General features: G+C 43.6%; 2 protein-coding genes across 6 annotated transcripts in view; one reads left to right on the forward strand and one right to left on the reverse strand.

Annotated features, from left to right (window-relative positions):
• The window catches only part of CRYBG1 (crystallin beta-gamma domain containing 1), a 249,334-nt gene extending 233,368 nt beyond the window's left edge, over positions 1-15,966 (forward strand). Inside the window, exons 14-22 of the mRNA XM_006076407.4 lie at positions 268-394; positions 594-626; positions 1,802-1,914; positions 2,909-3,038; positions 6,013-6,152; positions 7,447-7,570; positions 7,990-8,148; positions 11,384-11,546; positions 15,255-15,966. Of these exons, the coding sequence (XP_006076469.3) occupies positions 268-394; positions 594-626; positions 1,802-1,914; positions 2,909-3,038; positions 6,013-6,152; positions 7,447-7,570; positions 7,990-8,148; positions 11,384-11,546; positions 15,255-15,343 (1,078 nt within the window). The 3' untranslated portion in view covers positions 15,344-15,966. The remainder of the gene's footprint in view (positions 1-267; positions 395-593; positions 627-1,801; positions 1,915-2,908; positions 3,039-6,012; positions 6,153-7,446; positions 7,571-7,989; positions 8,149-11,383; positions 11,547-15,254) is intronic.
• A 2,111-nt stretch (positions 15,967-18,077) lies between these two features.
• Positions 18,078-25,816, reverse strand: part of RTN4IP1 (reticulon 4 interacting protein 1) — a 133,888-nt gene continuing 126,149 nt past the window's right edge. For all 5 annotated transcript variants that reach the window (XM_044924358.2, XM_044924357.2, XM_044924359.2 and 2 more), the window contains 2 exons: positions 25,483-25,575; positions 18,078-18,205 (listed from right to left, as the gene is read on the reverse strand). In XM_044924358.2, coding sequence (XP_044780293.1) covers positions 18,098-18,205; positions 25,483-25,575 — 201 coding nt within the window. In that variant the 3' untranslated portion in view covers positions 18,078-18,097. The remainder of the gene's footprint in view (positions 18,206-25,482; positions 25,576-25,816) is intronic.

Genomic DNA, 25,816 nt, shown 5'->3' on the forward strand with positions numbered 1-25,816 from the left:
AGAAATATTCTCATTGGAGCTTTCTCAGGGAATAGGATTTGGTAAGCGAGAACATCACAAGATTCATGCAAAGATATTCTTTTTCTTGCCACTTGGATTTGTCCTACAAATTATCTGCTCCTAAAAGATTAATGGAGAGCAAGAAAAATTAAGGTTACTAATTAGTAAAATAAATGAAAGTTGCTCTATGACACGTATTTACCCAAATGTGTGATTTATCACAAATGTAGACTATGAACTATAATGTCAGTGCTTTTGTTTCTTTAGATGGGTAGCCTATGAACATCCTGACTTCACAGGAGAACAGTACATACTGGATAAAGGTTTCTATACCAGCTTCGAGGACTGGGGAGGCAAAAACTGTAAGATCTCCTCTGTTCAACCCATATGTTTGGTAAGGAGTTATATTTTTCTATGAGAACATTTGCGTGAATTTTGGATTCCCTTAATGTGTGTTTCTGGTTCATGAAACATTTTATTATAGAAACTATCCTGAGATTATTTTTAATGGTAATTGTTAATGATATAGAGAAAAAACTTTCAAGATGTCTACCCTACTCATTTCCTTTTCTCTTCCCTTTAAAAATTCTTAGGATTCTTTCACTGGCCCAAGGAGACGAAATCAGGTAACTTAACAAATTCTCTATTTTTCATAATTAGAAACCTTCCATTGAAAAGCTGAATTTATGTGTAAAACATAATACATTTAGGGACATACTGTTTTACCCATTTTTATGCCTGAAAGCATAACCGTATTTTAAAATTAGATTTAAGTTTACAGTAAGGCTTAATTTGGGGGCTTCCCAGGTGGCTCAGTGGTAAAGAATCTGCCTGCCAGTGTGGTAAAGAATCTGCCTGCCAATGCAGGAGATGCAGGGAGATGGGTTTGATCCCTGGGTTGGGAAGATGTCTTGGGGGAAGAAATGGCACCCCACTCCCAATATTCTTGCCTGGAAAATCCCATGGACAGAGAAGCCTGATGGGCTACAATCCATAGGGTCAGAGAGTCAGACATGACTGAGCAACTAATCATGCAAGGCTTAATTGATAACACTGACCCATATCTAAATACTTCTTATAAAATGTTTTTATATAAGTTAAATTTTATATCATTACAGTGGATTATTTATGTTAATATACTGGGGTTAGTATTTCAAACAATGGCATATAGTTATTGTGGTAAACAATAAAATATATTTTCATATTTGCTGTGTCTGCATTAGACATTTTATATGGCTTCTTTTACATGGTCTCTCACTTAAGCCTTTGGAGTGCTGACTCGCTATATCAACTGAAGTGTTAAATTCATTATTTAAGACTTTTTAATGTAAGTGTTCAGACAGCCATAATTACAGAGGCACAAACGCCACTCTTGCCTCCTTTATTGGCATACACAGAGTTTAACAAGTCAGCAGGTGACTTCCACTGAGGGAGGAAAACTGCACTACATGTTTCCAAAATAGTTTCTTATAAATGATAAGACCTGTAAACAATTACTTTTGGCCACAATAAAGCTTTAAAATGCCTCACAGCTTGTTAGGACAGGATAGGATGTTCTGTAGAAAGCTGCCTCTATTGTTGGACTGTCCTTTGATGACTCTGAATTAAACAGTCGTGAGTAGTGTAGCCAAAATACTTATAATTAATCATTAATATAGATACAGAAAATTAAAGGATTTATAAAATTCACACCAGTTTACTGTAACAAAAGTTAACAGGTCGTGTTTGGTCATCATTTCAAAGGCTGAATGAATATACTTAGGAATATAATTTTACTTGTTTCTGTTTACTTTTTTCAAAGATTCACTTGTTTTCGGAACCACACTTTCAAGGTTGCAGTCAATGTTTTGGAGAAACAATAAGTCAAATTGATGATTCCTTCTCTACCAAGTCTTGTAGAGTTTTAGGAGGCAGGTAAGGAAAACAGTGGACTGGAAGAGCCCAATCAGTGTGGGAAACAGGATTCCCACCAGCACGTAAATATACCTGTAGGTGCTTGGCACTATAAAACCACCAAATGGTGAGTACTGAAGTAGACTTCAGAACACTGGGTGCTGGACGTCAGAGGACACAGGCATCAATCAGTGTGGGCAGGAGTTCAACATCATCCCCTCGTTGTGCAGTGGGATTGAGACCAGGTTCTTTGCACTGTAGTTCTCTCCTGTCATCTGTCAAGGGATTCTAGGTCATCTCCAAGGCTCATCCCAAGGTAGATTTGCTTACAGGTGGGGAGGAGGAGGGTAGGCATTCTGAATGTTAGGCAAGCGCATGGCTGGACTGGAGTGCTGATGAGGGGCACGCTGCCCTCACTAGCTGGGTGGTCTCTGTATTTGGGGAAGGGGAAGTGACTTTGGACAGGGAGGGTGGACTCAGACGACGACTTCCCTCAGCATGTGAGCTTAGACGGACACCACAGGATACACAAGACGGGCCAGGCAAGGAGTCCAAGCCAGGAGAAGGGATCAGGAAGCCTTTAGAGCAATCTATGCAAAAGGTGATGAAGAATTAAGCCAAATAATAATAATAATAGTAGTGTTAGTAATGCCTTTAATCATACACTGAGGATTAGTGTATGAGAAGCTTCAAAGGCTTGACAAAACCACTCTGGCCTGTAGTAGAATGGTGGCACCATGAGCAAGGAATGCTGGAAGGTGGAAAGGTGAAAGAATGAATCATTACATGGAGAAAAACAAATTTATTTCCCAAATGCAATGCAAAGTTACTATGATTATTAATTTCCTACAAGATGAAATGCAGTAAATATATCCAGATATTTTTGAAGAGAGAACACTGTTAGCCATAAGAAGCATTGTATTTATTGAATGGCAGGTTACCTCTAAAAATCAGACTTCTAGACCAGGAAGACTCAGATTATACACTGTACATGTGTGTGGTTTTTCCTTTGTAGCTGGGTTGCATATGATGGAGAAAATTTCTCTGGTAATCAGTACGTGCTGGAGGAAGGCCACTATCCTTCGCTGTCTGCAATGGGATGCCAACCTGGAGCAACTTTCAAGTCTCTTCGTTTTATAGACGTTGTAAGTACATCAGGGTGAATACAGCGCTAACAGAGATACAAAGCCGAGTCAGAGCAAGGGCACCGGCAGGTAGGCTTCCTCGTGGACAATTTGGAGGCAGAAAAAAATAATTACATGGTCTCTTTGAAGATCTTTAAAATGTAAATTGGTTTCATTTGCTGTTTTCTCAGACTTGAGGGGCAGGCAGTGTTGGGTCAGCCTGGTGCACTCTCATGGGCTAGTTCAAGGCCCTCTGGCTCGTTTTTCCATTTCATATCCAACCCCTATATCTATACCTTTCCCTTTACAGGCACCCATTCTAATGTGTTTGGGGTACAGCTTGGATATTCTTATAAAATGTATGTTTTATAAAAATATGCATAAAGGCTTTTATTTTATATACAGTATTATGCTATAGTTCTCATTGTGTTATAAACATAACTATTTACATTAAGAATTTTTGAGTCATCCATTATGCTGTATGTATGTCTAGTTAGAGTCTAATGTGTGTACATGATGTAATATGTACATACAATATGTAGTCAATAACCAGATGTACATACAGCATAATGGATCACCCTGAGAGGGAGTCTTTGGGGAACACAGATTAAAGGGGAATTTACTGGATTTCATGTGCATGAGTATGCAGTTTCACTAGGTACTACCCAATTCCACCACTTTACATTGCGGCCGGCAGTGCATGGGGGTTCCTATTTCCGGTATCATTGTGATTACTGAGTATTCTGACATTCTAACTTTTGTCACTTTGAAAGAATGGGGTAGAGAGTATTCTCTTTGTTAGTTACTAGTCACTTGGGTTTCTGCTCGGTGAATTACCTACTTATATCCTTTGCCCAGCTCTTTAGTTTTCTGTCATTACTGATTTGCAGAAATTCCTTATAGTTTTAAAATCTATTTATTCTGTTGTTTCAGAGATTTGTAATCAAATCACTTCGCCCAGTTTATCATGTATGTGCTAATCCAGATTATAGTGCTCCTTTTTGACCAGAAATCTTTAATTTTGACACAAAGCAATAGTCAATAGAACAAAACTATAAGATAAGGTTCAGATGTTAAAAGTCTGGGGTCTGACAGTTGGTAAAAAGCTTGCAATGTATAGTTGGTGATTGTAGTGTTAAAGGTAGAAAGAACATATGTGTGAGTTGGCTTTTTCTCATCCCCTCCTGCCCTTTCATATAACAAAAATGTTGACCTTTCTTGAGATGTGAAAATAGTAGCAGTGGAATATGGGATGATGTAGTAAGATTCATTAACTTACAAATAACAAAAAACCTAAAAGTTGGATATTTAACCTGCCTGGAGTTCTAAGAGCTACCTACAGATATTGTTAACAATAATAAAAACAAACCCACTTCAGAGGTAAAGCTTTCAAACGTTTTCCTTCAGCCAGAACTTAGTACATATATGCTCACATAATTTTTGGCACTGATATTCTTTTAAGTTTTGATTATGAGGAAATGTACATTTTACACCTATTAAGAACATATGTTTTAACTGTGACATCATCAAAATCGTTAGGTGGTTGTCACTAAATTAGAGTGCTTGGTATGTTTTGGCATGCCATCTCAGACAAACGTGCAGTGAAAGTACAAAGTAGTAATACTACTACGGTTTTCCTTCTATGTTTACACAATTCCAAGACCATGTAGACCACCTCTGCACAGATCTGTTCTGTTTATTGGTCTTTCTACACATCAAGGCACAGCACATAAACGAAGCAGTAAGATACCACACCCTTGCCACAGAACTTTTAAGCTGGAGAACTTTTGATTTATCATTTTATGATTTTAGGATTATTATCACTGGAGCTTAGTCTAAGGTCATAAAGGTCTGTGATTTGAAAAACAAGCATCAACAGCCAACTTTTCTGAAAATCAGTGGACTTCTGTGCTGTTGTCCTCTTTAAGTGATCATCTGAACATGGGGCTCCCATCCTGTTTTTTCCCTCTTCCTAACAATTATTCCTACAGGAAAGTTTGGCAGTATACAGAATCACTGTCTCATTGACAGTTAAAAAACCACCACCACCAAAAGACATTTAAAAATGCATGTAAGTGGAAGGCTCCTTCATCGGGCCAAGTTGCCACTCGACCCCAGAGATCACTATAGCCCCCAATCCCTCACCATTTATATCTCCTTGGCTTTCTGGCTCCTCCTAATCTCAGTAGAGAACAGCCAAGTTGAAAATAAATTCCATTTAGAAAGATGATAACAATAACCCTGTATACGAGACAGCAAAAGAGACACTGATGTATAGAACAGTCTTTTGGACTCTGTGGGAGAGGGAGAGGGTGGGATGATTTGGGAGAATGGCATTGAAATATGTATAATACCATATATGAAACGAGTTGCCAGTCCAGGTTCGATGCACGATACTGGATGCTTGGGGCTGGTGCACTGGGAAGACCCAGAGGGATGGTATGGGGAGGGAGGAGGGAGGAGGGTTCAGGATGGGGAACACATGTATACCTGTGGTGGATTCATTTCGATATATGGCAAAACCATTACAATATTGTAAAGTTAAAAAAATAAAATTAAAAAAAAAAGAAAAAAAAAAGAAAATAAATTCCATTAGAATTGACAGTCCAGGTGTATACAGCTATTTCTTTTTTTTTTTTAATTTTATTTTTAAACTTTACATAATTGTATTAGTTTTGCCAAATATCAAAATGAATCCACCACAGGTATACATGTGTTCCCCATTTCTTTATGCCTGGGCTGTTTTCCCCATTTTTGGGGGAAAAAAAATTTTATATTCACCTGCCTTTCTCTGCAAGGGGAAACTTTCTGGCCTCCATTTTTCCTCTCTCTAGCTCCAGAGCACATAAACACCCAGACTTTCTGAGAAAGGGAACTTACGAGCCGTCAAACCTGGCCAGATCTTGTGCTTTGTCTTTGAAACAAGATGATTTTCACGTGAGCTCAAGTTACCATCAAGGAGGAGTAATAAAACATTATTTTTGTTCCTAAATAGGAATTTTCTGAGCCAACAATTATTCTTTTTGAAAGAGAAGACTTCAAAGGAAAAAAGATTGAATTTAATACAGAAATAGTTAACCTCCAATCCTTAGGATTCAACACGCACATACGCTCTGTCCAGGTGATTGGTGGCATGTAAGTGAGTTACCTATTTGTTTATTCAGTAGACTTTAAAAATTAAGTTTGATCATATTTCTTTTCTATATCACCTTAACCAAATTGATGTATAATCCCTTATTTTCTGTAAGGGTTAGTATTTATGCTCCCTCATAGTATACTTTTCCCATTTGGAAAAGTCATGTGTGTGGCATCATCTCTTCATTCAGATTTTCAGTTGACTTAAGGTAAGAACTTTGAGAAATGTTAAAGTTCCTAGGTGAACACTGTAATAAATCTATTGAGTATTTTTTTTAGCAAGTAGGAAAAAAGAACTGATTTTGCTTATCCCTTTGAAAGACCAAGTCATTTAATTTTAGAGTAAGGGCTGCGATTTTCCTTCAGCCAGGAGTGACCAACAGATGCTATATGCTAAATGATTAAAGGTCAACATGAGAAGATTCTTCTCAGCTTTGAATAATTCTGAAATCAAGACATAAAAAATGAATACAGACTATCAGTGTAATATGTTTTTAAGAACGTGTTTTTCGTTCACTCACCAAAACAATAGGTATAGTCTGAAGGCATCAAACATTGGAATGAACTATGGCTACTTAAAAAACAAATTCAGGTTATTAGGGTGGTAGAGTTATACGTGACCTTCTTCCCCAACAGGTTTAAATTAGTGTTTTGTTTTTATGATAAAATGGCTAAGATGATAACATTTTAGAGTTTCGGGATTAAAAGCAGAGAACATTCTTCCTTGATATATAATACGTCAACCCAAGAGGAAGACTGCTTGCCTGCTGGTCTGTGCTGGAACCCCTACTTCATGTGTGGATATCATAGCACTTCTGGGTGGAACAGACCTGAGCAGTTTAGGTCCTTAGCAGTTTTCTGGACTGAAGAAGATTATTCTCATTTTAAACAAAATTTTATTATTTATTTTTATCTAACCCTTATGAACACTTACTTTGTATATGAACTTTACGAGTATTAACCATTTAAAGCTCACAGGAAGTACTGGGCTGTCCTGCTAAAAGACTAGCTTTAGCTCATTGCCTACTGGAAAAAAAACCTACCGACTTCTCTTCAAGAGTGGAACTTGGGGGCATAAATACTCATGTACCATGAATTTGTTATTTGTCAAGAAATGGGTGCTGTAACTGTTTTTGAAAATAAAGTAGTTTCCTTTTTTTTTTTATATCCAATGTGTATTTCAAGTATTATATCAAAGCTTAGCTTAAAAATCGAAACATTCTGAAAATATAATTGGAGCTCACTGTCAAATGGCCATTGCCACTTACTGAAGTCGTCTCCTTTTGTTTTCCAGATGGGTTACTTACGAATATGGCAATTACAGGGGCAGACAGTTCCTACTGTCACCAGCGGAAGTGCCTAAGTGGTATGAATTCAGTGGCTGTCACCAAATAGGTTCTCTACGACCTTTTGTTCAGGTATTTTCTTCTTCTGGGTGTTTCGAATAGACTTTTCTCTGAAATTTTTTTGGTAAATAACTTTTTAGTTCCAATTAGTTTGAAATTGGCTTCTCTCCCACCCCACCCCGTGAGAATTTCTGAATTTGGGCTGTGTTTCTGGTGCTAAAAGGGTTATGACTGCTTCAGAAATGTTATTACATCCAACATCAAAACATGGTATGTCCCAAGCCCTGGCTTGTCCATAGGCAGCTCCCAGCCCCAGGCTCTCTGAAATTCTGTCAATCTCTCTCCATTGAGAAAATCCTAAAGCCTCTGAAACTTGGACACAGCAGTTATTCCTGACCCAGCCTCATTCTGGATTCTGCCCCTGCTGTTGATGCTGTTGAGTGCTTCTAAAACATGTGTCAGTGACCATCGCTTGGGTTCTTATCTTCTAGAAACGAATTTATTTTAGACTTCGAAACAAAGCAACAGGGTTATTCATGTCAACCAATGGAAACCTAGAGGATCTGAAGCTTCTCAGAATACAGGTCATGGAGGATGTCGGTGCTGATGACCAGATCTGGATTTATCAAGAAGGATGCATCAAATGCAGGGTGAGCTTTGGGGTTAGACCAGGGTCTGTAAGGGCTTCTCTCTTCAAGTAGATGCTACTTCACAATTTCCAGAGCTCTTTTGGAAATAAGTTGGAACATTTTTCATGAAAATACATCTTAGCTCTGATAGAAATAGTCAAGGAACCTAAAAAAGAAGTAAATCTAGCACTGATCCAAGAAACAACTTTATACTTGATTTTATACAGAAATGGAATGGAAAAAGGAAGTGTCTGTGTTACTCTCCTATTTTTCTTTCACCTTCTTGTTACAGAAATAAACTTCTAAGCCTCATCACTATCAACACAGATCTCTCTTGGTCTGCATCTTGAAGGACCCCGTAGACTAGGTGAAGAGTGAAGAGATACCACCCCATGTACAACACACTCTGTTCCTAATTGTCATGCCTTGTAATTTCCCTCCTATTGCTCCCACCATAATGCATGTTTAAACGCTGAGCACAGTAAGATTTATGAGAGAACTCATGCTTCTATTGTAGATAATCTTTTCAACTCTTTTATTTTATGGGCTTGACTGTTTGCTCCTGATTTTTTTTTTTTTATACTGGTGCCCATGAGTCAGCAGGAGGCATACAGCCTTGTGAAAGGAAGACAGCTTGTTAACTAGGTCTGCTGTGCTTGAGGGAGAATCATCTTTTCTATAAACAGACGTATACCCTTTAGACATTTAGAGAAGAGCACAAGAAACAGAAGCAACTAATACAGAGGCACTGAAAAAGCCAGGGAGCATTTCATGCAAAGATGAGCTCGATAAAGGACAGAAATGGCATGGACCTAACAGAAGCAGAAGAGATGAAGAAGAAGTGGCAAGAATACACAGAAGAACTGTACAAAAAAGATCTTCATGACCAAGATAATCACGATGGTGTGATCACTCACCTAGAGCCAGACATCCTGGAATGTGGAGTCAGGTGGGCCTTAGAAAGCATCACTATGAACAAAGCTAGTGGAGGTGATGGAATTCCAGTTGAGCTATTTCAAATCCTAAAAGATGATACTGTGAAAGTGCTGCACTCAATACGCCAGCAAATTTGGAAAACTCAGCAGTGGCCACAGGACTGGAAAAAGTCAGTTTTCATTCCAATCCCAAAGAATGCTTAAACTACTGTATAACTGCACTCATCTCACACGCTAGTAAAGTAATGCTCAAAATTCTCCAAGCCAGGCTTCAGCCAATATGTGAACCATGAACTTCCTGATGTTCAAGCTGGTTTTAGAAAAGGAAGAGGAACCAGAGATCAAATTGCCAACATCCACTGGATCATGGAAAAAGCAAGAGAGTTCCAGAAAAACATCTATTTCTGCGTTATTGACTATGCCAAAGCCTTTGACTGTGTGGATCACAACAAACTGGAAAATTCTTAAAAAGATACCAGACCACCTGACCTGCCTCCTGAGAAATCTGTATGCAGGTCAGGAAGCAATAGTTAGAACTGGACATGGAACAACAGACTGGTTCCAAATAGGGAAAGGAGTATGTCAAGGCTGTATATTGTCACCCTGCTTATTTAACTTATACACAGAGTACATCATGAGAAACGCTGGGCTGGAAGAAGCACAAGCTGGAATCAAGCTTGCCGGGAGAAATATCAATAACCTCAGATATGCAGTTGACACCACCCTGATGGCAGAAAGAGAAGAACAACTAAAGAGCCTCCATGAAAGTGAAAAAGGAGAGTGAAAAAGTTGGCTTAAAGCTCAACATTCAGAAAACTAAGATCATGGCATCTGGTCCCATCACTTCATGGCAAATAGATGGGGAAACAGTAGCATCTCCAAAATCACTGCAGATGGTGACTGCAGCCATGAAATTAAAAGACGCTTACTCCTTGGAAGAAAAGTTATGACCAACCTAGACAGCATATTAAAAAGCAGAGACATTACTTTGCCAACCAAGGTCCATCTAGTCAAAGCTACGGTTTTTCCAGTAGTCATGTATGGATGTGAGAGTTGGACTATAAAGAAAGCTGAGTGCCAAAGAATTGATGCTTTTGAACTGTGGTGTTGGAGAAGACTCTTGAGAGTCCCTTGGACTGCAAGGAGATCCAACCAGTCCAGCCTAAAGGAAATCAGTCCTAAATATTCATTGGAAGGACTGATGTTGAAGCTGAAACTCCAATACTTTGGCCATCTAATGTGAAGAAATGACTCATTTGAAAAGATCGTGATTCTTGGAAAGACTGAAGGCGGGAGAAGGGGACGACAGAGGATGAGACGGCTGGATGGCATCACTGACTCGATGGACATGAGTCTGAGTGAACTCCGGGAGTTGGTGATGGACAGGGAGGCCTGGCGTGCTGCAGTCCATGGGGTCATAGAGTCAGACATTACTGAGCGACTGAACTGAAAATGCCAACTTCTGTCTGTGAATTATCTTAATTCAAGGAAATGGCATCTTCCAGCAGTTATTTCTACTGAACATTTCAGTGATATTATTTAACAACTTTGAATCCAGTAGTTCAGTCAGTGAGAAAAAGTAAAGTGTACTAGATTATCAGAATCCTTTTATCTCAACATGGAATAGTACACTTTTCAAAAGCATGTTCTACATCAATTTGTGTGAATGTCATATGAAAATGACTACCATACCTTGTTTATATGTTAAAGGTAGATTCACTTCATAGAAGAATCCATAAGATTTTTGCATTAGAACACACTCTTTATAGTTGGATAGCGTGCCTTTTGAAGAAAATTTTAGACATTTCTCATGAAGGAACACAAGAGAATAAATGGATTCCAAGTTTTAAAATGATAAAATGCCCTTTTAGCAACTTCAGTGCTACAACAGCCTTCAAAATTAGAGATACAGTCATATGCTGGAAACCTCAGGCTGAGCGGGGTAGATCTGTCAGAGAGGATTTAGCTACAGACCCAGATGCAGCTCATAGTCCTTTCTTGGGGGGAGAAATAAATGATGGGCACTTTTAGTGTTCTGAGGCTTCCCTTACTAATAAACCAGAGGACCTCATAAAGGGCTTAAGTCTCCTCTTACAAAGGACAAAAACTGAGAACTTTCCATTACTGACGTCATCCGAAACAAAGGGCATCAATATTTGTTTGATCCCAGTTACCATGGCTAAAAGCTGAAATACTCATGTGTAAATGAAGCTGGGAATGAAGGTAACTTTAAAAATCAGCTTACCCAGGGGACTGCTTACAAGGGTACTTGAATGTGTGTCCCTCCATGTGTAAGATACCTTGTCCTTTTTGCTGAGCAGATAGCAGAGGACTGCTGCCTGACCATTGCGGGGAGCCTCATAACCTCTGGCTCAAAGCTGGGCCTGGCGCTCGAACAGAATGCTGACAGTCAGTTCTGGAGCATGAAGCCTGACGGCAGGATCTACAGCAAGCTTAAGCCAAATTTAGTTTTAGATATCAAAGGTAAGGATTATTTCCCCTATCTGCCTTGTTGTGTCTTTCTTTAGTTAACTAAAAAGCTCTACTTTTGACATCGGGAGCACTATCAATAGTAAGTGATCCCTTATGCTGTGCCAGCCTCAGTGCTAAATAAACGCTATACACACGTCATCTCACGTGATCTTCACAGCAGCGCTGAGAGGCCTGTGTTATCCCTCCTCTCCCCATTTTACAGCCCCTCAGAACTGAAGTTCAGAGGGATGAGTCAGTTTGGCCACACCCACAGTGCTGAGGTGGAATCTGGACATGGGCCGACTTTAAAGCATTTATTACAACAGACTAAAAATCACAAGTTAAAAGGCTCAGTCTGTATAGCTGATGATACTCATATACATGCATGTAACCTAAAATCTAAGACTGAAAAGGAATTAAAACAAACAACAAACACAGCCAAAGAGATTTCAACTGAACATTTGCTCAGTGAAGTTACTCTGGAGTGAACTGATTGATGGTGCCTGGAGAAGACCAAATACGTTTATTTAGGCAAGTGGTTTCCCAACTTTATCTGCATCAGAATCTCCTGGAGGGCTGTTAAAACACAGATGGCTAGTCCCCTGCCCTCAGAGGTCCTGATTCAGGAGGTCTGGGGTAGAACCCTGCATGTCTGACAGGGTTGCAGGTAATGCCCATGCTGCCTGTCTGGGAGGACTACTGATGATAATTTAAAAATAAAAAAAAGTTGCCAAATGTAGACATGGGAATTTAGTGAACTCTTGTTGCTGTTGACAAGCAAATGAAGACAGTGCATTTTGTGTCATATGGGGTAATTTTGCTTTAAATTATTAATGGAGACTTTCTATTCCATATCAGAAAACCAGTGTGGTGATGTTTGTAAATTTAGTGGAACTATATAATATAACACACACAGTTTTAAATTATGGCTAGAAAGTTGGCTCCGTTTTACTTGAGTCAGGGATCTAGACCAAAGCTGTCATTAAAAATTAAGATATAGGATTAAAGAAATAGCTTGTAACTGAGTTTTAAACTAACTTGTGGAAAATGGAGAATAAGCCTGAACATTTCCATCAGGGGCTTTGGTGGCCACTGATTCGGATCTGCAGGTGGGGAGAGCGGTCAAGCCACCTCACAATGGGGTCTGAGGTCACAGAGACTCAGAGGAGCAAAAGGTGCTCAGAGGCAAACCAAGTTCACTGAGACGGAGGCAGGGCACTACACTTACGGAGCAAAACTAAGCAACGTCTGGCTGCAGGCTGGATGGGGCCCAGCATCATACCTTGTATAAAATGCAAGCAGGAGACGAATGCATTGTAGGTTGGCACAACAGACTTGTCAATATGTACACAAGTAAGATACCCATTTTATAGATGATCAGCCTGAGGTTCAAACTGTTGAGTCATTATCTTAATTCCTATTTGGATCAACTTGTTAAACTGGAGCTCCTCAGTCTATACAAGATAGTTTTAACAGCTCCAGAGAAACCAAAGAAATGTGACTAAATTGGAAACACAGATGTGGAGGAAAATATGGACTAGTGTCTTACAGTGTGATCCACTTCCTGTGTCCAGGGTTAAGGTCCCTGTGATCTTTCTGAGCAAGTCTCTTAGAGCATTTATTCTTTCAACATGTACTTGTTGGGTACCCACTTACCCACAATGTGACCAGCTCTGGGCCAGAGACTGGGGATACCAAAGTGGTGGGGTGGGAAAAAACAGTACCTTGGCTTCAGAGAGCTTACACTCTGGAAGCTCCAAGCATATGGGATTTTCCCCACTTGCTATGCTGGCAACTGACCAGGAGTAAGGATACCTGGCTTCTAGTCTTGACTCTGAAAAGGACTGTGGGGCTTCAGGAACTTTCTCCTTAGGGGCTTTGCTTTAAAGCTCCAAGGTCACTTCCTAAAGTGCAACACAAATTAGTCCACTGCCTTTGGAGTAAGGATACTGTTCTGGTCTATTTGTGACCTCTCTGCGTGTCAAGCAAGGTAGCTGCAGTAGTCCCTTGCTATCTTGGTCAACTGGGTTTAAATGTCTCCGAATGTGGGAGAATAATGCCATCTTGTGGACAACACAGAGCAGGGCCACAAACCCACATCCTGTGCGGACGGGACAGAAATACATCTTTCTTCAGGGCACTTCATAGGAGACTGAGTTTCCTTGGCTACAGTTGTTGACCATTTGTTACCTACTAATATTACAAGATTTATTCCTTTTAACCCATCTCCTGATATTTTGATAGACATCTATATATTATTTCAGACCAAAGACATGACAGTATAAGCTGATTCATGCTAACTTTAACAAGATCCAAGTTTGGGATTTGATTCGGCAGAATGAATCCAATTATTTTTCAAGAACTTTCTAGTTGTCCTAACTCTAGAATTATGATATACACAAAAAGTATGTTTAAGATACTATAATCTTGAAGAATGAAAAAGTGCATTGTGACCTTAAGATAATACTTCCTGACATCTCAATGGAGTACAGTGTGTGTGCCCCAGTGGAGACGGTAGGATTTGTGGTGGTGGTAACTTTTTATCCCACTGCAAACTTAAGCATAAAAAGCCCAGGGCACCTTGCTTTGTATTGTGTCCTGTATCTAGCTGTGCAGAGGTGCTCAGTTATCATGATGATAAATCCGTTTCTTCCAAGAGGGGCACAAGAGATGATTTTCTTCCCTATCAAAACCTATTATTCATTTTGATATTTGGCAAAACCAATACAATATTATAAAGTTTAAAAAAAACTATTATGTAACTTTTCAGACCTTTTGGAGGTTTTAAAAGACAATAAGAATATTTGATTCCCCTTGGCTTAAGGCTGCAGTATGATTTCAATACCAGTCACACTTACCCTGCATTGAGATGAGCAAATTTTAATTCTGATAGAGTCCTAGGTGCTATAACAATTGGTACAGAGGCTTGTACTGAAAAGTACCTGAAAGGATGTTTACGCCACACTAGGGAAAAAAAAAACAACAACACATGACCCTTGCTTTTGTCCATGATACTTCACCATTGAAAGTAGAGGCCATGAGGCTATTTTTAACACTAAAGAATCTGAAATATCTGGTAGGTGAAAGGGAGCGTATGGAAACTGTATTGGATTTACAGTTCAGTGGAACTCAGCATATTAAATGCTGTGAGTTTTTATGCACCACAGCCTGTGGGTTCCCAGAAGTGGGAATGCTGCTCTGCCTACTATACTTCGGGATGTCACTCCAACCTCCCCTTTGACCTAATACCACCACTGTTCATTGTTGATGCAAAGTTTGTCCCGATGACCACTCCAAGCTGAGCCTGCCTGCTTTCTTCCACTGCCATCTCAAATCCACGATCCTGCCACTGAATATTTGTCACCATCTTTGCTCCTTTCCCATCTCTAGCTTCTTTCCTGTTCCCCCCAGTTTCACAGATCTTAAGAGTGACCATGAATTAGCTTTTAAGACTTGAGTAGGAAAAGGAGCCTGGGGAGGTAGGACATCAGTATGGAGCTGCTGATGTCCTCTGATGGGGCTTTGACACATCACCCCCAGTGGGTGGAGCCTCTTAGTCCTCGGAGGCAGTTCTGGGCTTTCCTTCCTGTGTGCCTTCCTCAAGGCATGTATTTTACACCTTGTTTACTCTTGCTACCCTGGTGTTGTGATAAACTGTCTTGCTACAGCTCCTTCACATGGGCACACTTCCCTTTATCATTTTCCTTTTCTTTCTTTCAGGAGGTACACAATATGATCAAAATCACCTTATCCTCAACACTGTCAGCAAAGAGAAGTTAACACAAGTGTGGGAAGCCATGGTCCTGTAGACCTGAATAAAGAACACAGGAAGAATATTTCTGGAGGCCTTCCAGGGCTACCTTACTTAAACAGAAAAAGGAAAAAAGGCTTGCTGCTGGAAGCGCGAAGAAGAGAGTAGACCTGCTCCTTCAACAACTCTAAAGTCTCTCTTGAATCACATTCCTGTGACCAGGACAACCTTTCATCAAAAGACTGTGATCATTTTAAAACAATCATCTGTCCTCTTGTTTGTTCCCTTTCCTTTCAGGAGCTGCCTAAACAGGTTGCCTCCTTAGCAGCTTTAGGGTGCTTTTTGGAAAAAGTTATACTAAGACCTTAAGAGATGATGTATGTTTTAAATTATTTCCAAAGATAGAGAACAGGAACAAACTTACCGACCTTGCAGGCCTACAAGTCCTATACACTTTAAAGGGAAGGACAGAAGCTCAAGTTTGTAAGGTAGGAGACGCTTCAGCATCTGAGAAGAAATCATTTTATTAGGCCTGCAATTTTGGTCCCTGACCTTCTGTTTTCTGGACTCATAATTACGCTGTAAAGTGGGAAAGCCTTAGCTGTTCAGACATATTTTAAGGAATTAAGTATAAACCAAGTATGTTTCTGTTAATATTAAAAATTAGCAAATTTACAAAGATATCATGTCCATGTCCACTAACGTTTATTAGCAGGATCTGCATTATCCCCACTCACCTGTGGGCCGCTCTAGACTGTCACATGTGAGCGTTGATCCTTTTCCTGTGCATCCACTGAAACAGTATGATCATGACCTCATCTCTTAGCCCATCCTCACTTGCCTACAGCTAGTTCTGCAGTGTTAAGCAGGCCTTTGCCCAACTCAGATCTTTTAGCCAGTTTCCCCCTCCTAAGCAGCTGCACTGGCGTAAGGCCTGCACGGGGCTGCCTTCCCTGGGAGGCCCCACAGCTGCGCTGACCACTGGGGGCAGCCTCGCGTCACTTACTTCAGGAAGGAGACACTTGAGGTGTGGAAGGTGTAGAGGATGACCAGCGATTCTCTCCAGAAAGAAGGGAAGGGAAGGAGGCTGTAAGCAATCCCTGTTGCCTGCATCCTGGGACTGAGAACCCTAAAATGCAGCGAGCATTTCAGTGAAGACTGAAAATGCGGAGCCGCTCACTGGCCAAGCTGTCCTCGTCACTGAATACTCGTGTTCTGTCGCATATCTCGTTTCCAGTTATAAAACGTTGATCCTCTGGAGTCTGCACTGGGCAATGACGGTCATCAGCAGTTTACCCTGCAGTCTTTGAGTCTGTGCCCACGTGTCCAACAGCAGCCACCACGTCTGTCCTGTTCCCAGGTGCAGCGCTGGCCTTAGGCCTTCACACATCTCACTAACTATAGTACGGTGGGATAAGACCGTCTAGTGTGTGTTGACTTTCTCTCTCAAATAAACTTGATAAAATCTGAGAGGATCCATTCAGGAGCCCTCCAAACACTTCCAAGAGGGTCAGGGGCACATCAGAAATAAATGCCTGATCACGACATGGAAGGCTTCACAGCTGCTGGATTAAGGGCAGAGAGATTTCTGACTGCCCTCACTTCAGAGTCAGTGGGAAAAGGGCACCCGCCACTCTTCTGAGTGGAGATGCCCCCTCACTACCACCTGGGAGCCCTCAAGGCAACAGGGCTGACGTTTGTTCAGAGAACTCAAAAGTGGCTTATTTACAGCTGGAAGAACCTCTTTCTTCTGAGGTAAATTTGTACTGGTGGGAACAGTAATTCTAGAGAAGAGCCCTCATCCGACACACTACAAATGAGTGTCTAGCAGGAAGAAACCGAGGAGAAAGCCGCTCACCCAAGTCTCTGTCAGAAGCTGACTACTAGCGGTGGAGGCCCAGTGATGAGGAGGCACAGCAAAGCAGGAAACGGTCACTTTACACCAGTGAAGGGGGGCACAGACTAGCGGCTCAACAGCTGCAACGGGCTTACTGGGCAGGTCAAAGTGCAGAACTCTGGGCCCCAGTGGAAGGGTTTGCATTTCCACCGAAGAGTTCCCAGAGAAGCATGTTTCCATTGCTGAGAGAAGACTAGCTCGCTTATGTACAAAAGTAAGGGTTTTAAGAAGTTAGAAACTCGAACACCTCCTTTCATTCTCTGAGAGGAATGAACCAAATCACCGGCTATATTCTTCTATAGGCCCCTAAGAGATTCAGAACTCTGAGGGCTGTGAGGACCGCTCTAGAGCAGAGGAATAAAAAATGAAGGAAACCCTGGCCACTCTGAAACGTGCTCACTGATGAGTCTAGAAGCTTAGTCAGCTCTTCAGGCTGCCACTCCTCCACACGCTGGAAGTTTTAACTCTCTCACAAACATTAAGATGGCGCAACAGTTTGAGCTACTAGAACAGAAAGTGCCGCAACAATTTGCAAATGTGCTGTGAAAAAAAACAATAGACAATTTTCACTGACTTTACAGACAAGCTCAAGTGCGGATACTTTCATATCGTGTCCTTACTTACGTGCGTGTCCCTCGTGCTTGGCACAGAGAGAGCTTGGCAGATGGGCAGGCGTGGCAGGTGATGGGAGAAAGCCCTGGGCAGGGCAAGGTGATGGCCGAGGGTGGGAGTGTGGCTATAAAATCTCTGTGCCTGGCTCAGAAGATGGAAAATTACTGGCAAGAAGGAGTGTGTTTTTTACATTTATATCATGGAACTTGCAATCTCATCTGCAAAGGGATGGCTAGAAAAAAGCTGGGGCCTGCAGGCACTCACCGAGTAAGAGAGCCAACAATCACCAAACTGAATATTTATTTAAACAACGTTAATGACGGTCTTTCCTCGTGCATGTCCCCTTTCTACCTTCAGGAAGGCTTCTGGAACTTTAGAAAATGGAAAGGTTTTTTCAATAACTGGCTGAATCTGTAAAACACAAGAAAGGTTGACCGGTGGGTAAGAAAACCTACATCACTCACCATAGATAACCTAGTTTACGTAGGTACTGCGTTTCTTGGCGTCGTCAGCCAGGCCGCGCGCTCTCGGGTCTGTGTGGCGCCCCCAGTCAGGAGCTCACGGTGGGCCGGGCCACTGCTGCGCCTCCCGCCTCTCTATGTCCTATAATGCAGCCCACCCGACCATCCACCTTACTCCTGCTCCACACTGTGAGCAGAGTGCTCCACAGCGCCCAAAGCCGGCACCGGGTAGCCACCACCATCCTGACCTCAGCCCTCTGCAGACCCCGACTCTACCAAAACGGGCTACTTGTCTGAGTGTGGGCTGCGTGCGCCTCTCCTCTGTGACATCTACCGCGTGTCCAGCCTAGGTCTCACCCAAGCCAGCCTGACCCATGGTCTGCAGTGTGTCCAGAGGACCGGTGTGGCCTCTTCAGACTGCCTGCTACAGCTGAATGCACATCTCAGCCACGCTGTCCTGTGTGGCAGACATCCAAGAAGGCATCCGAAGGTTCCTGCTGTGCAGGTATGCATAGGATAGGGACAGATTTCATAAAATTTGTTAACTATTTGGCATATCTACTTGAGCAAAGCTGAGTGCATCGTGGAACAGGCCACCTCTTCTGTATCCCCTACAATACCCAGCACAAGGTCAGGCACACAGCAGGAGCTTAATAAATGTCACTTAGGTGAAAACTAGTAGGATAACTGGGAAGCGAGTGTCTTTGGGGGCCCACCTGTGGCTGAAGCTCCCCCGGGGGCTTTGCTGAACTGCAGGGCTGGTTAGAATTTACGGGAACACCAGGTCATAGAGGCTCGAATGCTGCTGGCTCTGTGCGGTGCATCGTTAGCGCTGCCAGCAATTGCCTTTGAAACTGGGACCAGTTAGTGCTCGCTCTCCCCACACACACATCTGACTGAACTCATCCTTTTTAAAACTTCAAGCAAAAATCAGTAACCATCCACTTGGCATCTCAGTGAACTATCTCCCACTGCTCCACAGGCAGGCATCAGTTGTCAGAAGGCATGAGCTTACATCTTGTGACCCTTTTACAAGAGAAAGAAGTATATGCTCTTGTGGTATTCAGAGGGGCTTTCCTCTTGTGTGAATTTCACAGCCCCACCACCAGACAGCATCTCAGACCCCCAAAGTTCCCTTCTCCAAAACGCTGACAATTTTTCTGTACTTATGAACCACGATAAGCTCGTAACAACAGCGCCAGCATGGGCTGTCCTCACCATGTGCCAGGCACTCTAAGTGCTCTATGTTCTTTACCTCATTTAATCCCGACAGACACCATATGAGGTAGGTACTGTTATTATTCCCTTTTTACAGATGGATACGTTAAGGCACAGTTAAATCACCAACATCACATAACTGTTGAGTGGTAAGACAGGCTTTGAGCTGGCACCAGAGTGTCTGCTCTCCCCACTATACACTAAACCTTCTGTACATCATCAGCTGCTTTCTATATCTACTCCTAAAATCTTAAGGGGAGAGAAAGGTAACCAAGGATTATATGGATTCATCACAGCCTGCATCTTGACTGGCCTGTTAGCCATGTTAATGTTAATGGACCATGTTAATTGGCCATGCCAGCTCAGGATCCACGCTGTGTCCAGGTCACTGAGATAGCCCAAGCGTGGTCCCTAGGCCACCATTCCCACTGCACCTATGGAGGGCACCACTGGCTTATAACTGCGGCCCTCCCCAGCAAGCTGAGCATGATCTCAACACAGCTGCTGCTATGAACAGAACAGATTTGAGCCAGCCTGTTGGAGGAAACCTACTTGCTTGTCTGGTAGAAGAGTGGAAAGCATCCAAGCTGTTCCAGCATGCCCCACCCGGAACCTTCTGAACCCAGCCGCTGGGACACTGCTTTCTGGATGCTGATTACCTGAAAAGGAATCACCTGAATGCATGCTTAAAGTGCAGAGTTCTTGGTCTCCTGTTAGACCAACTCCATCAGAATCTCTAGGGGAGAAGAGTTTTCTGCACATCAGAGTGGGAATCACTACAACCTTTTGCCTTATGTTTAGGGTTCCTGACTTGTGTCAATCGGGGGCACATCCACCCACTCCACAGAGGCTGAGCATCTTCTAAGTGCCAGGCGCTGACGCAGAGCAGCACACAAAGCAGGCACCTGAGAGAGAAATCAAGAAAGGAGGCAACAGGGACTGACTAATCACGGAGCAACCACAGCAGCGTTATGGGAAGCCACTCCAGAATGAGGGGCTGCCTGGCAGGCTCCACCCACTTTAGAACCTGGCCAGAGACGCAGAGTCTGAACTGATGACCCACGCAGCTGGCGGCGACGGCACGCTTTAATCTGGCTGGTCAGGCCCATTGTGGCGGATAATCCCATGGGGCTGACTGGGGCATAACGGGCATTCAGCTCTTCCCGAAAGTGACAATGAAGAAGAGGCTTTCAATGAACAGGCAGGCAAATGCCACTGCTGGCTGAATGTGTGACATCAAACAGAGATTAACAGCATAAAGAGGCAGTGTCTACGCGCAGCCTCACACCAGACCCAGAATGCTTGTTTGTGATGGACAAAGGGATCAGAGCAAAACCCCAGAGAGGGGAAACAAAGGTTACCCACAGCACGGTGGGGACGCTGCTGCAATGACTGCTGCAGCCCGGCCCACGCACGGAGCCCTGGTATAAAGCGGCGGGCTGCACACTGCACTTGGGGGCGATGCAGGCACGCAGGGATCGAAGCAGACTGGGAGCGCACGGCTGCAGCATTCCAGCATCCCAGTCTTGGACCCAAATCCAAGCTCTCCCGATGGCCCTTCCCTTCCTTAAACAAAGGGTACACAAAGCCGGGCCCTGACATCCTTCCCTGAGAACAGGGCCATGGAGGGACCTCGGGCTCCCTGGAGCAGCCCGGGAACTCTGCTGTCAGCAGCAGTTGGGAAGCCTCCCACCTCCGAGGCAGAAACCCTCTGGCTGAGAGCTGGCAGGGAGGGGATGCCCCCAGGCAGGCCCAGTGGCCAGGGGAGGCTCTCCCTCAGTCCCTACTTCCCCGCAGGAATCACTGAACAGTAGAGTCCAACAGAGGTGGGAGGAGTTGGGGGGATCTCTGAGCCAGCCTGCTGGACAGATTAGAATCTGAAGCGCATGTGGTTACGGGCTAAGTTCAAGGTCAGAGCTCTTAGCAGAGGAGCAGAGTGAGGATCCCAGACCCCCGATGTCATCACTGCACAGCTTGGGGACACTTTGGGGAGGGAACTCTGAGTCTGTCACCTCTTCCCCAGACCCTCAGCTACAGCCTCTACCAGGCACAGAAACTGACCTCAGAGTATGGGCAGTATGAGGGGACAGAGGCCCAGGGTGACCTAAAGCCCTTGGCACGATCCCAGTCCACCACCGGGGGACACGCCCAGGGCCCACAGCAGGGGCGGCAGGGCCGCAGCTGACCACCACCTCACGGAAAGGGGTAGCTCTGAGTTCCTCCACAGGGCCAGGACTTCCAGAGTCAGGATGAAGGGGGAAAAGGAGGCTTAACCTAAGGAGATATGAGGAAGGGAAGGGTGGGCTTTGCTCAGACTTGCTATTTCTGAACTCCCTGGCCCCAGATGGAAAACTCAAGGCTGGCAGATAGGAGGTGCGATTAGGAGGTGAGATGGGAGGGGGAGGGTGCAGGAAGAGGCTGCTCCCCAAAGGAGTAAACATACCCATTCTGGAAGCATCCCAGGACTGTCCCTAGGCCCCCTTGAAAAAAGGCACTCAGAGCCAGAAGGTAAGAGGAGAAACTCGGCCTGCATCTCCCCACAGAAACAACTTCAGACGCATCTGAAAAACTTCAGCAGCATCAAGGCTATGATGTCCATGAGGTACCTGCCACATCTGGCAAGACAGTGCTCTCCTAGTGGTCCCAGAGACTCAGTCCCTAACCACTACATTCTTTCTATGGGGGAGAGTGAGAATCCGGTTGCAAGTAAAGGAGTTTAAAGCTTTGGAATACAGTTCATTGCAAAATTAGGGCCCAGCCATTCCAAGAGGGGTCTGGAAAATCATCTGCCTCAGAACCTACGGCATGCTCCACAGCTGCCCTGGCCAAAACCATGCCAGAGCCACGTGTGGCGATCTGCATTTAATCAGAAGTAGGGAAAATTAATAATCTGCTCCTTCAGTAGCACCAGCCACATTTCAAGTATTCAATAGCCACATGTGGCTAGTGGTTACCACACTAGGCAATGCAGAGAGAGACCATTACCATTCACTGCAGAAAGTTCTAGTGAACAGTGCTCAGGATGCAACTCAGCGTGGCCAACACATCTCTCCACACCCTACTGAGCAAAGCAAAATGGCTACCAGCTCTCAACAGTTTTGAATTAAATTCAAATAAGTTCCATAGGGACTATGCTGATGCTGGCTAAAATAAACAAACCAAGATATGAACCACATCACTCAACCAAGACATCTGGTTGGTCACCTAGGCTCTTGAATGGACCTGTGGACTCAAATGGCCTTAATAACACACGAAGAACACAGGTGGGCATACACATACTCAGGAAGATGAAAGTGTCCAAAGGATCCCATACTTGAGCCCCAGCCATTGAGTTCCCCTCCTCAGGAGCAGAGACCAATAGTTCAAGTTTCTTTCATGTCTTTTGATGTTTCACGCATTGTGGTAGGCAACCCAACACCAACAGTTAGCTAAGAAGTATTAAGAACAGGAAATGTTTATTGTGTTTAGAAAATGCCAATAAACTTCAGGCATAAGGCACAATTTCAGTTTCAGCCCATTAAACTCAACGTGCTAATTACCTTTATATGCACAAAAAAATCATGCTTTTGTTTCACCCTACTGAATCACAGAACATCTTTGGAATACCCAAGAAACTGGTAATGGCGGTGGTCTGACAAGGAGAAGCTCCATGACTGAGGGACAGGAGTCAAAGGAGATCCTATGAGATAACTTTTCCTACCTTTTGGATTTAGAATCTTACAAATGTATTACTCATTCAAAAACTTAAAGCATTTTAAAAGAGTAGGCTCTTCTGGTTCATGGCCGCACACTGTCAAATAACAACTCCAGGTTGTCTATTGGACACCTGCTAATTAGATTCATCAAGCACTCAGCCAAAGCCTGGAAGGATCTTCCATGTCCTCATCCAATTTAAGCTTTACTAACCACATAATACATAAGTAGATCGGTTCTGTTATCCTTTCCAATTTTCCAGTGTAGACAGGCAACGACATCTTACACCCACAACAAAGCAGGATGCACGGGACAGCTGACCTATTTGTGGATCCAGGGTCACATATCAACCACCACAGTCCCAGAGCACTTCATGGTCAGAAATGAGCCCAAACGGCCCTGGTGAGAAGAGGATCAAAGGCCAAAGGACCATCTCCTCAGTCACCCTGGAGGAGGACATGACACCCAGAGGGCATCTTTATTTATTTCTGCTATGTCCTCTTTTAGCCATGCCACCTCATATCTACCAGATTTAGTGGGGACACACACACAAGTCACCTCTCTTCTCTGTTGCATAACTAGTAATTTCTAGATAGAGTCACAATATTTCGAACACAAAAGAGTGATGCTAAGCATGTGGTCAGTCTGGAGCAGATGTCAGGACAAGTGTGGTGACTTCCAGAGGACGGGGACCCTCTAAGGATGGGGCTCCGTTCAGCACTATGTAGAACTATGGGCCGTATTATCTGATGACAGCTCACCTCCTTCTTCCCAGAAGTAAAATAAGCCCCTCTGGGGGATGTGCGGAGAAGCCTACAGAGCGGCACTCAACTCCAGTCATGACAAGGCTGTCCCTGGTCACCCAGTACACGTCAACACTTAGAAATCTGAGAAAAGGCATGCAAACTTGGGACCAAAATATTCTGGAAAGAGTAATGAGCCACTTTCTATCGAAGCTTCCTTGCCTGTGATAGTACAGCAACAACAACAACAACAAACTAAATGCACAAAAAGCAGCCAGTAATTTCCTAAAAACATTCTTTTCCAAAACCAAAGTGGAAAGAGGAAATGAGCCAGCGAGGGGCAGGTGCCAACAAAGGAAAACGTATCTCAAGAGGTTCTTTCCGCGTGGCTTAGCAAGGATCACGGGGTGTGCCTTGCTCCAACTCTCTCCCTGCCCACCGTAAAATGACAAGGACAGGTCAGTTTTAAGCTCAAGTCCCAGATCAGCTTCAAGCACTAAGCATGCAGCTTCACGGTGGGGAGGGAAAAGCGCAGGACTGGGTCAGGAGGTATGAGCTGTGGTCCCACTTCTGCAAACCTGAACGTGTCCCTTTATCCTTTGAGCCAGTTTTCTCATCTATAAAATGATAATCATTGTATCTATGACCTCATGCAACCCTCAGGGTATATAATTTTCCCCATTCTGTAGTTCCATATTAATTTCTCAATAAAAATCATAAATATCAGCACCAGAATATGAATTTGCCTTCTGGGTTATTCTCCCAGAGATGGCATGTCTGGGCCATGAAAACCGCGTGTGAGCTTAAACAAGCAGGTAGTAGCCGAGGAGCCTTTCTCAACTCCCATCAACCCTGAGAGGCCTTCCAACACTCAAAAACTAGGCTTCAGAGAGCAGCCCCTCACCATCAAGTCAGGACAGATTCAAACAGAAACACCAACCAGCTGTCTCCACCAAAATCGCCATCAATTCTGAACCATGTCCTGCCCACTGACCCTCTCAGGCGTACCATTTATTTGCCATTGATTTTATTACACTGGCCTGGGAACAGGAGACCCGGCGACCCAACCTACAGTCCAGTTCTACTGAGGCTTAGAGCCATGGTGTTTGTTCCCCTTGCTCATCTGGAAATCTGCTGGCGTCCAGAGCAGCCGCACCCTCAGAAGCTCAAGCAGCAATTCAGCTGTAAACTCACGAGGCTATCCCCACCTTTGTGCAATGACTGTCTTCACAGTACCTTTTTTTCAGGACCATTATCAAAATGTTAGCAGCCTAGCTGTAGATCCCGGCTCTACTGCCATCTAACCAAGTGTCTCTGAGAAAAGCATATAAGCTCTCTGGGCCTGCCTCTCATCTTAAACCAAGGGGGCTGCCCTACATGGCATATGCTCTTACTCAAATGCAGCCATCTGTGACTATGATTCCCATGGAGACAGAGCCCAAAACACAGCACTTGAATTTGGCATATCAGGCAGTGTGGACACTGGCCGAGCCTACCTCTGTAGAGCTCCCACTGACTGGGCTTGCTAGGAAGGTCACCCAGGTGACCAGGGATACCCTGGCAACACACTTACCTTTCCCGCCTCCACCAGTTCCGCAATGTCATCTAGACATGGACCACTGGCCATGAAAAAGGCCCAGCGATAATGGACTCCTTGCCAGAAATGCTAAAAAGAAAACAAAACGTGTCAAATTTTAGAAAGGAAGAAATCTGACTAAATGCAAATTCAGGGAAACGCATTTCCTGGATGACTAAGACAGACAAACTGCTTTCCCATCTCATGCTGCCACAGTGAGGTGTACACCAGCATGGTGACGGACGGACAACGGATGCTCATGAATGTTTCATAACTGAGTGAGTGAACAGAGATGCACCCATGTGAACTCGGGCTTCTTCCCCACGTTGTG

This window comes from Bubalus bubalis, chromosome 10 (genome assembly GCF_019923935.1).
Source record: "Bubalus bubalis isolate 160015118507 breed Murrah chromosome 10, NDDB_SH_1, whole genome shotgun sequence".
Taxonomy (NCBI): Eukaryota; Metazoa; Chordata; class Mammalia; order Artiodactyla; family Bovidae; genus Bubalus; species Bubalus bubalis.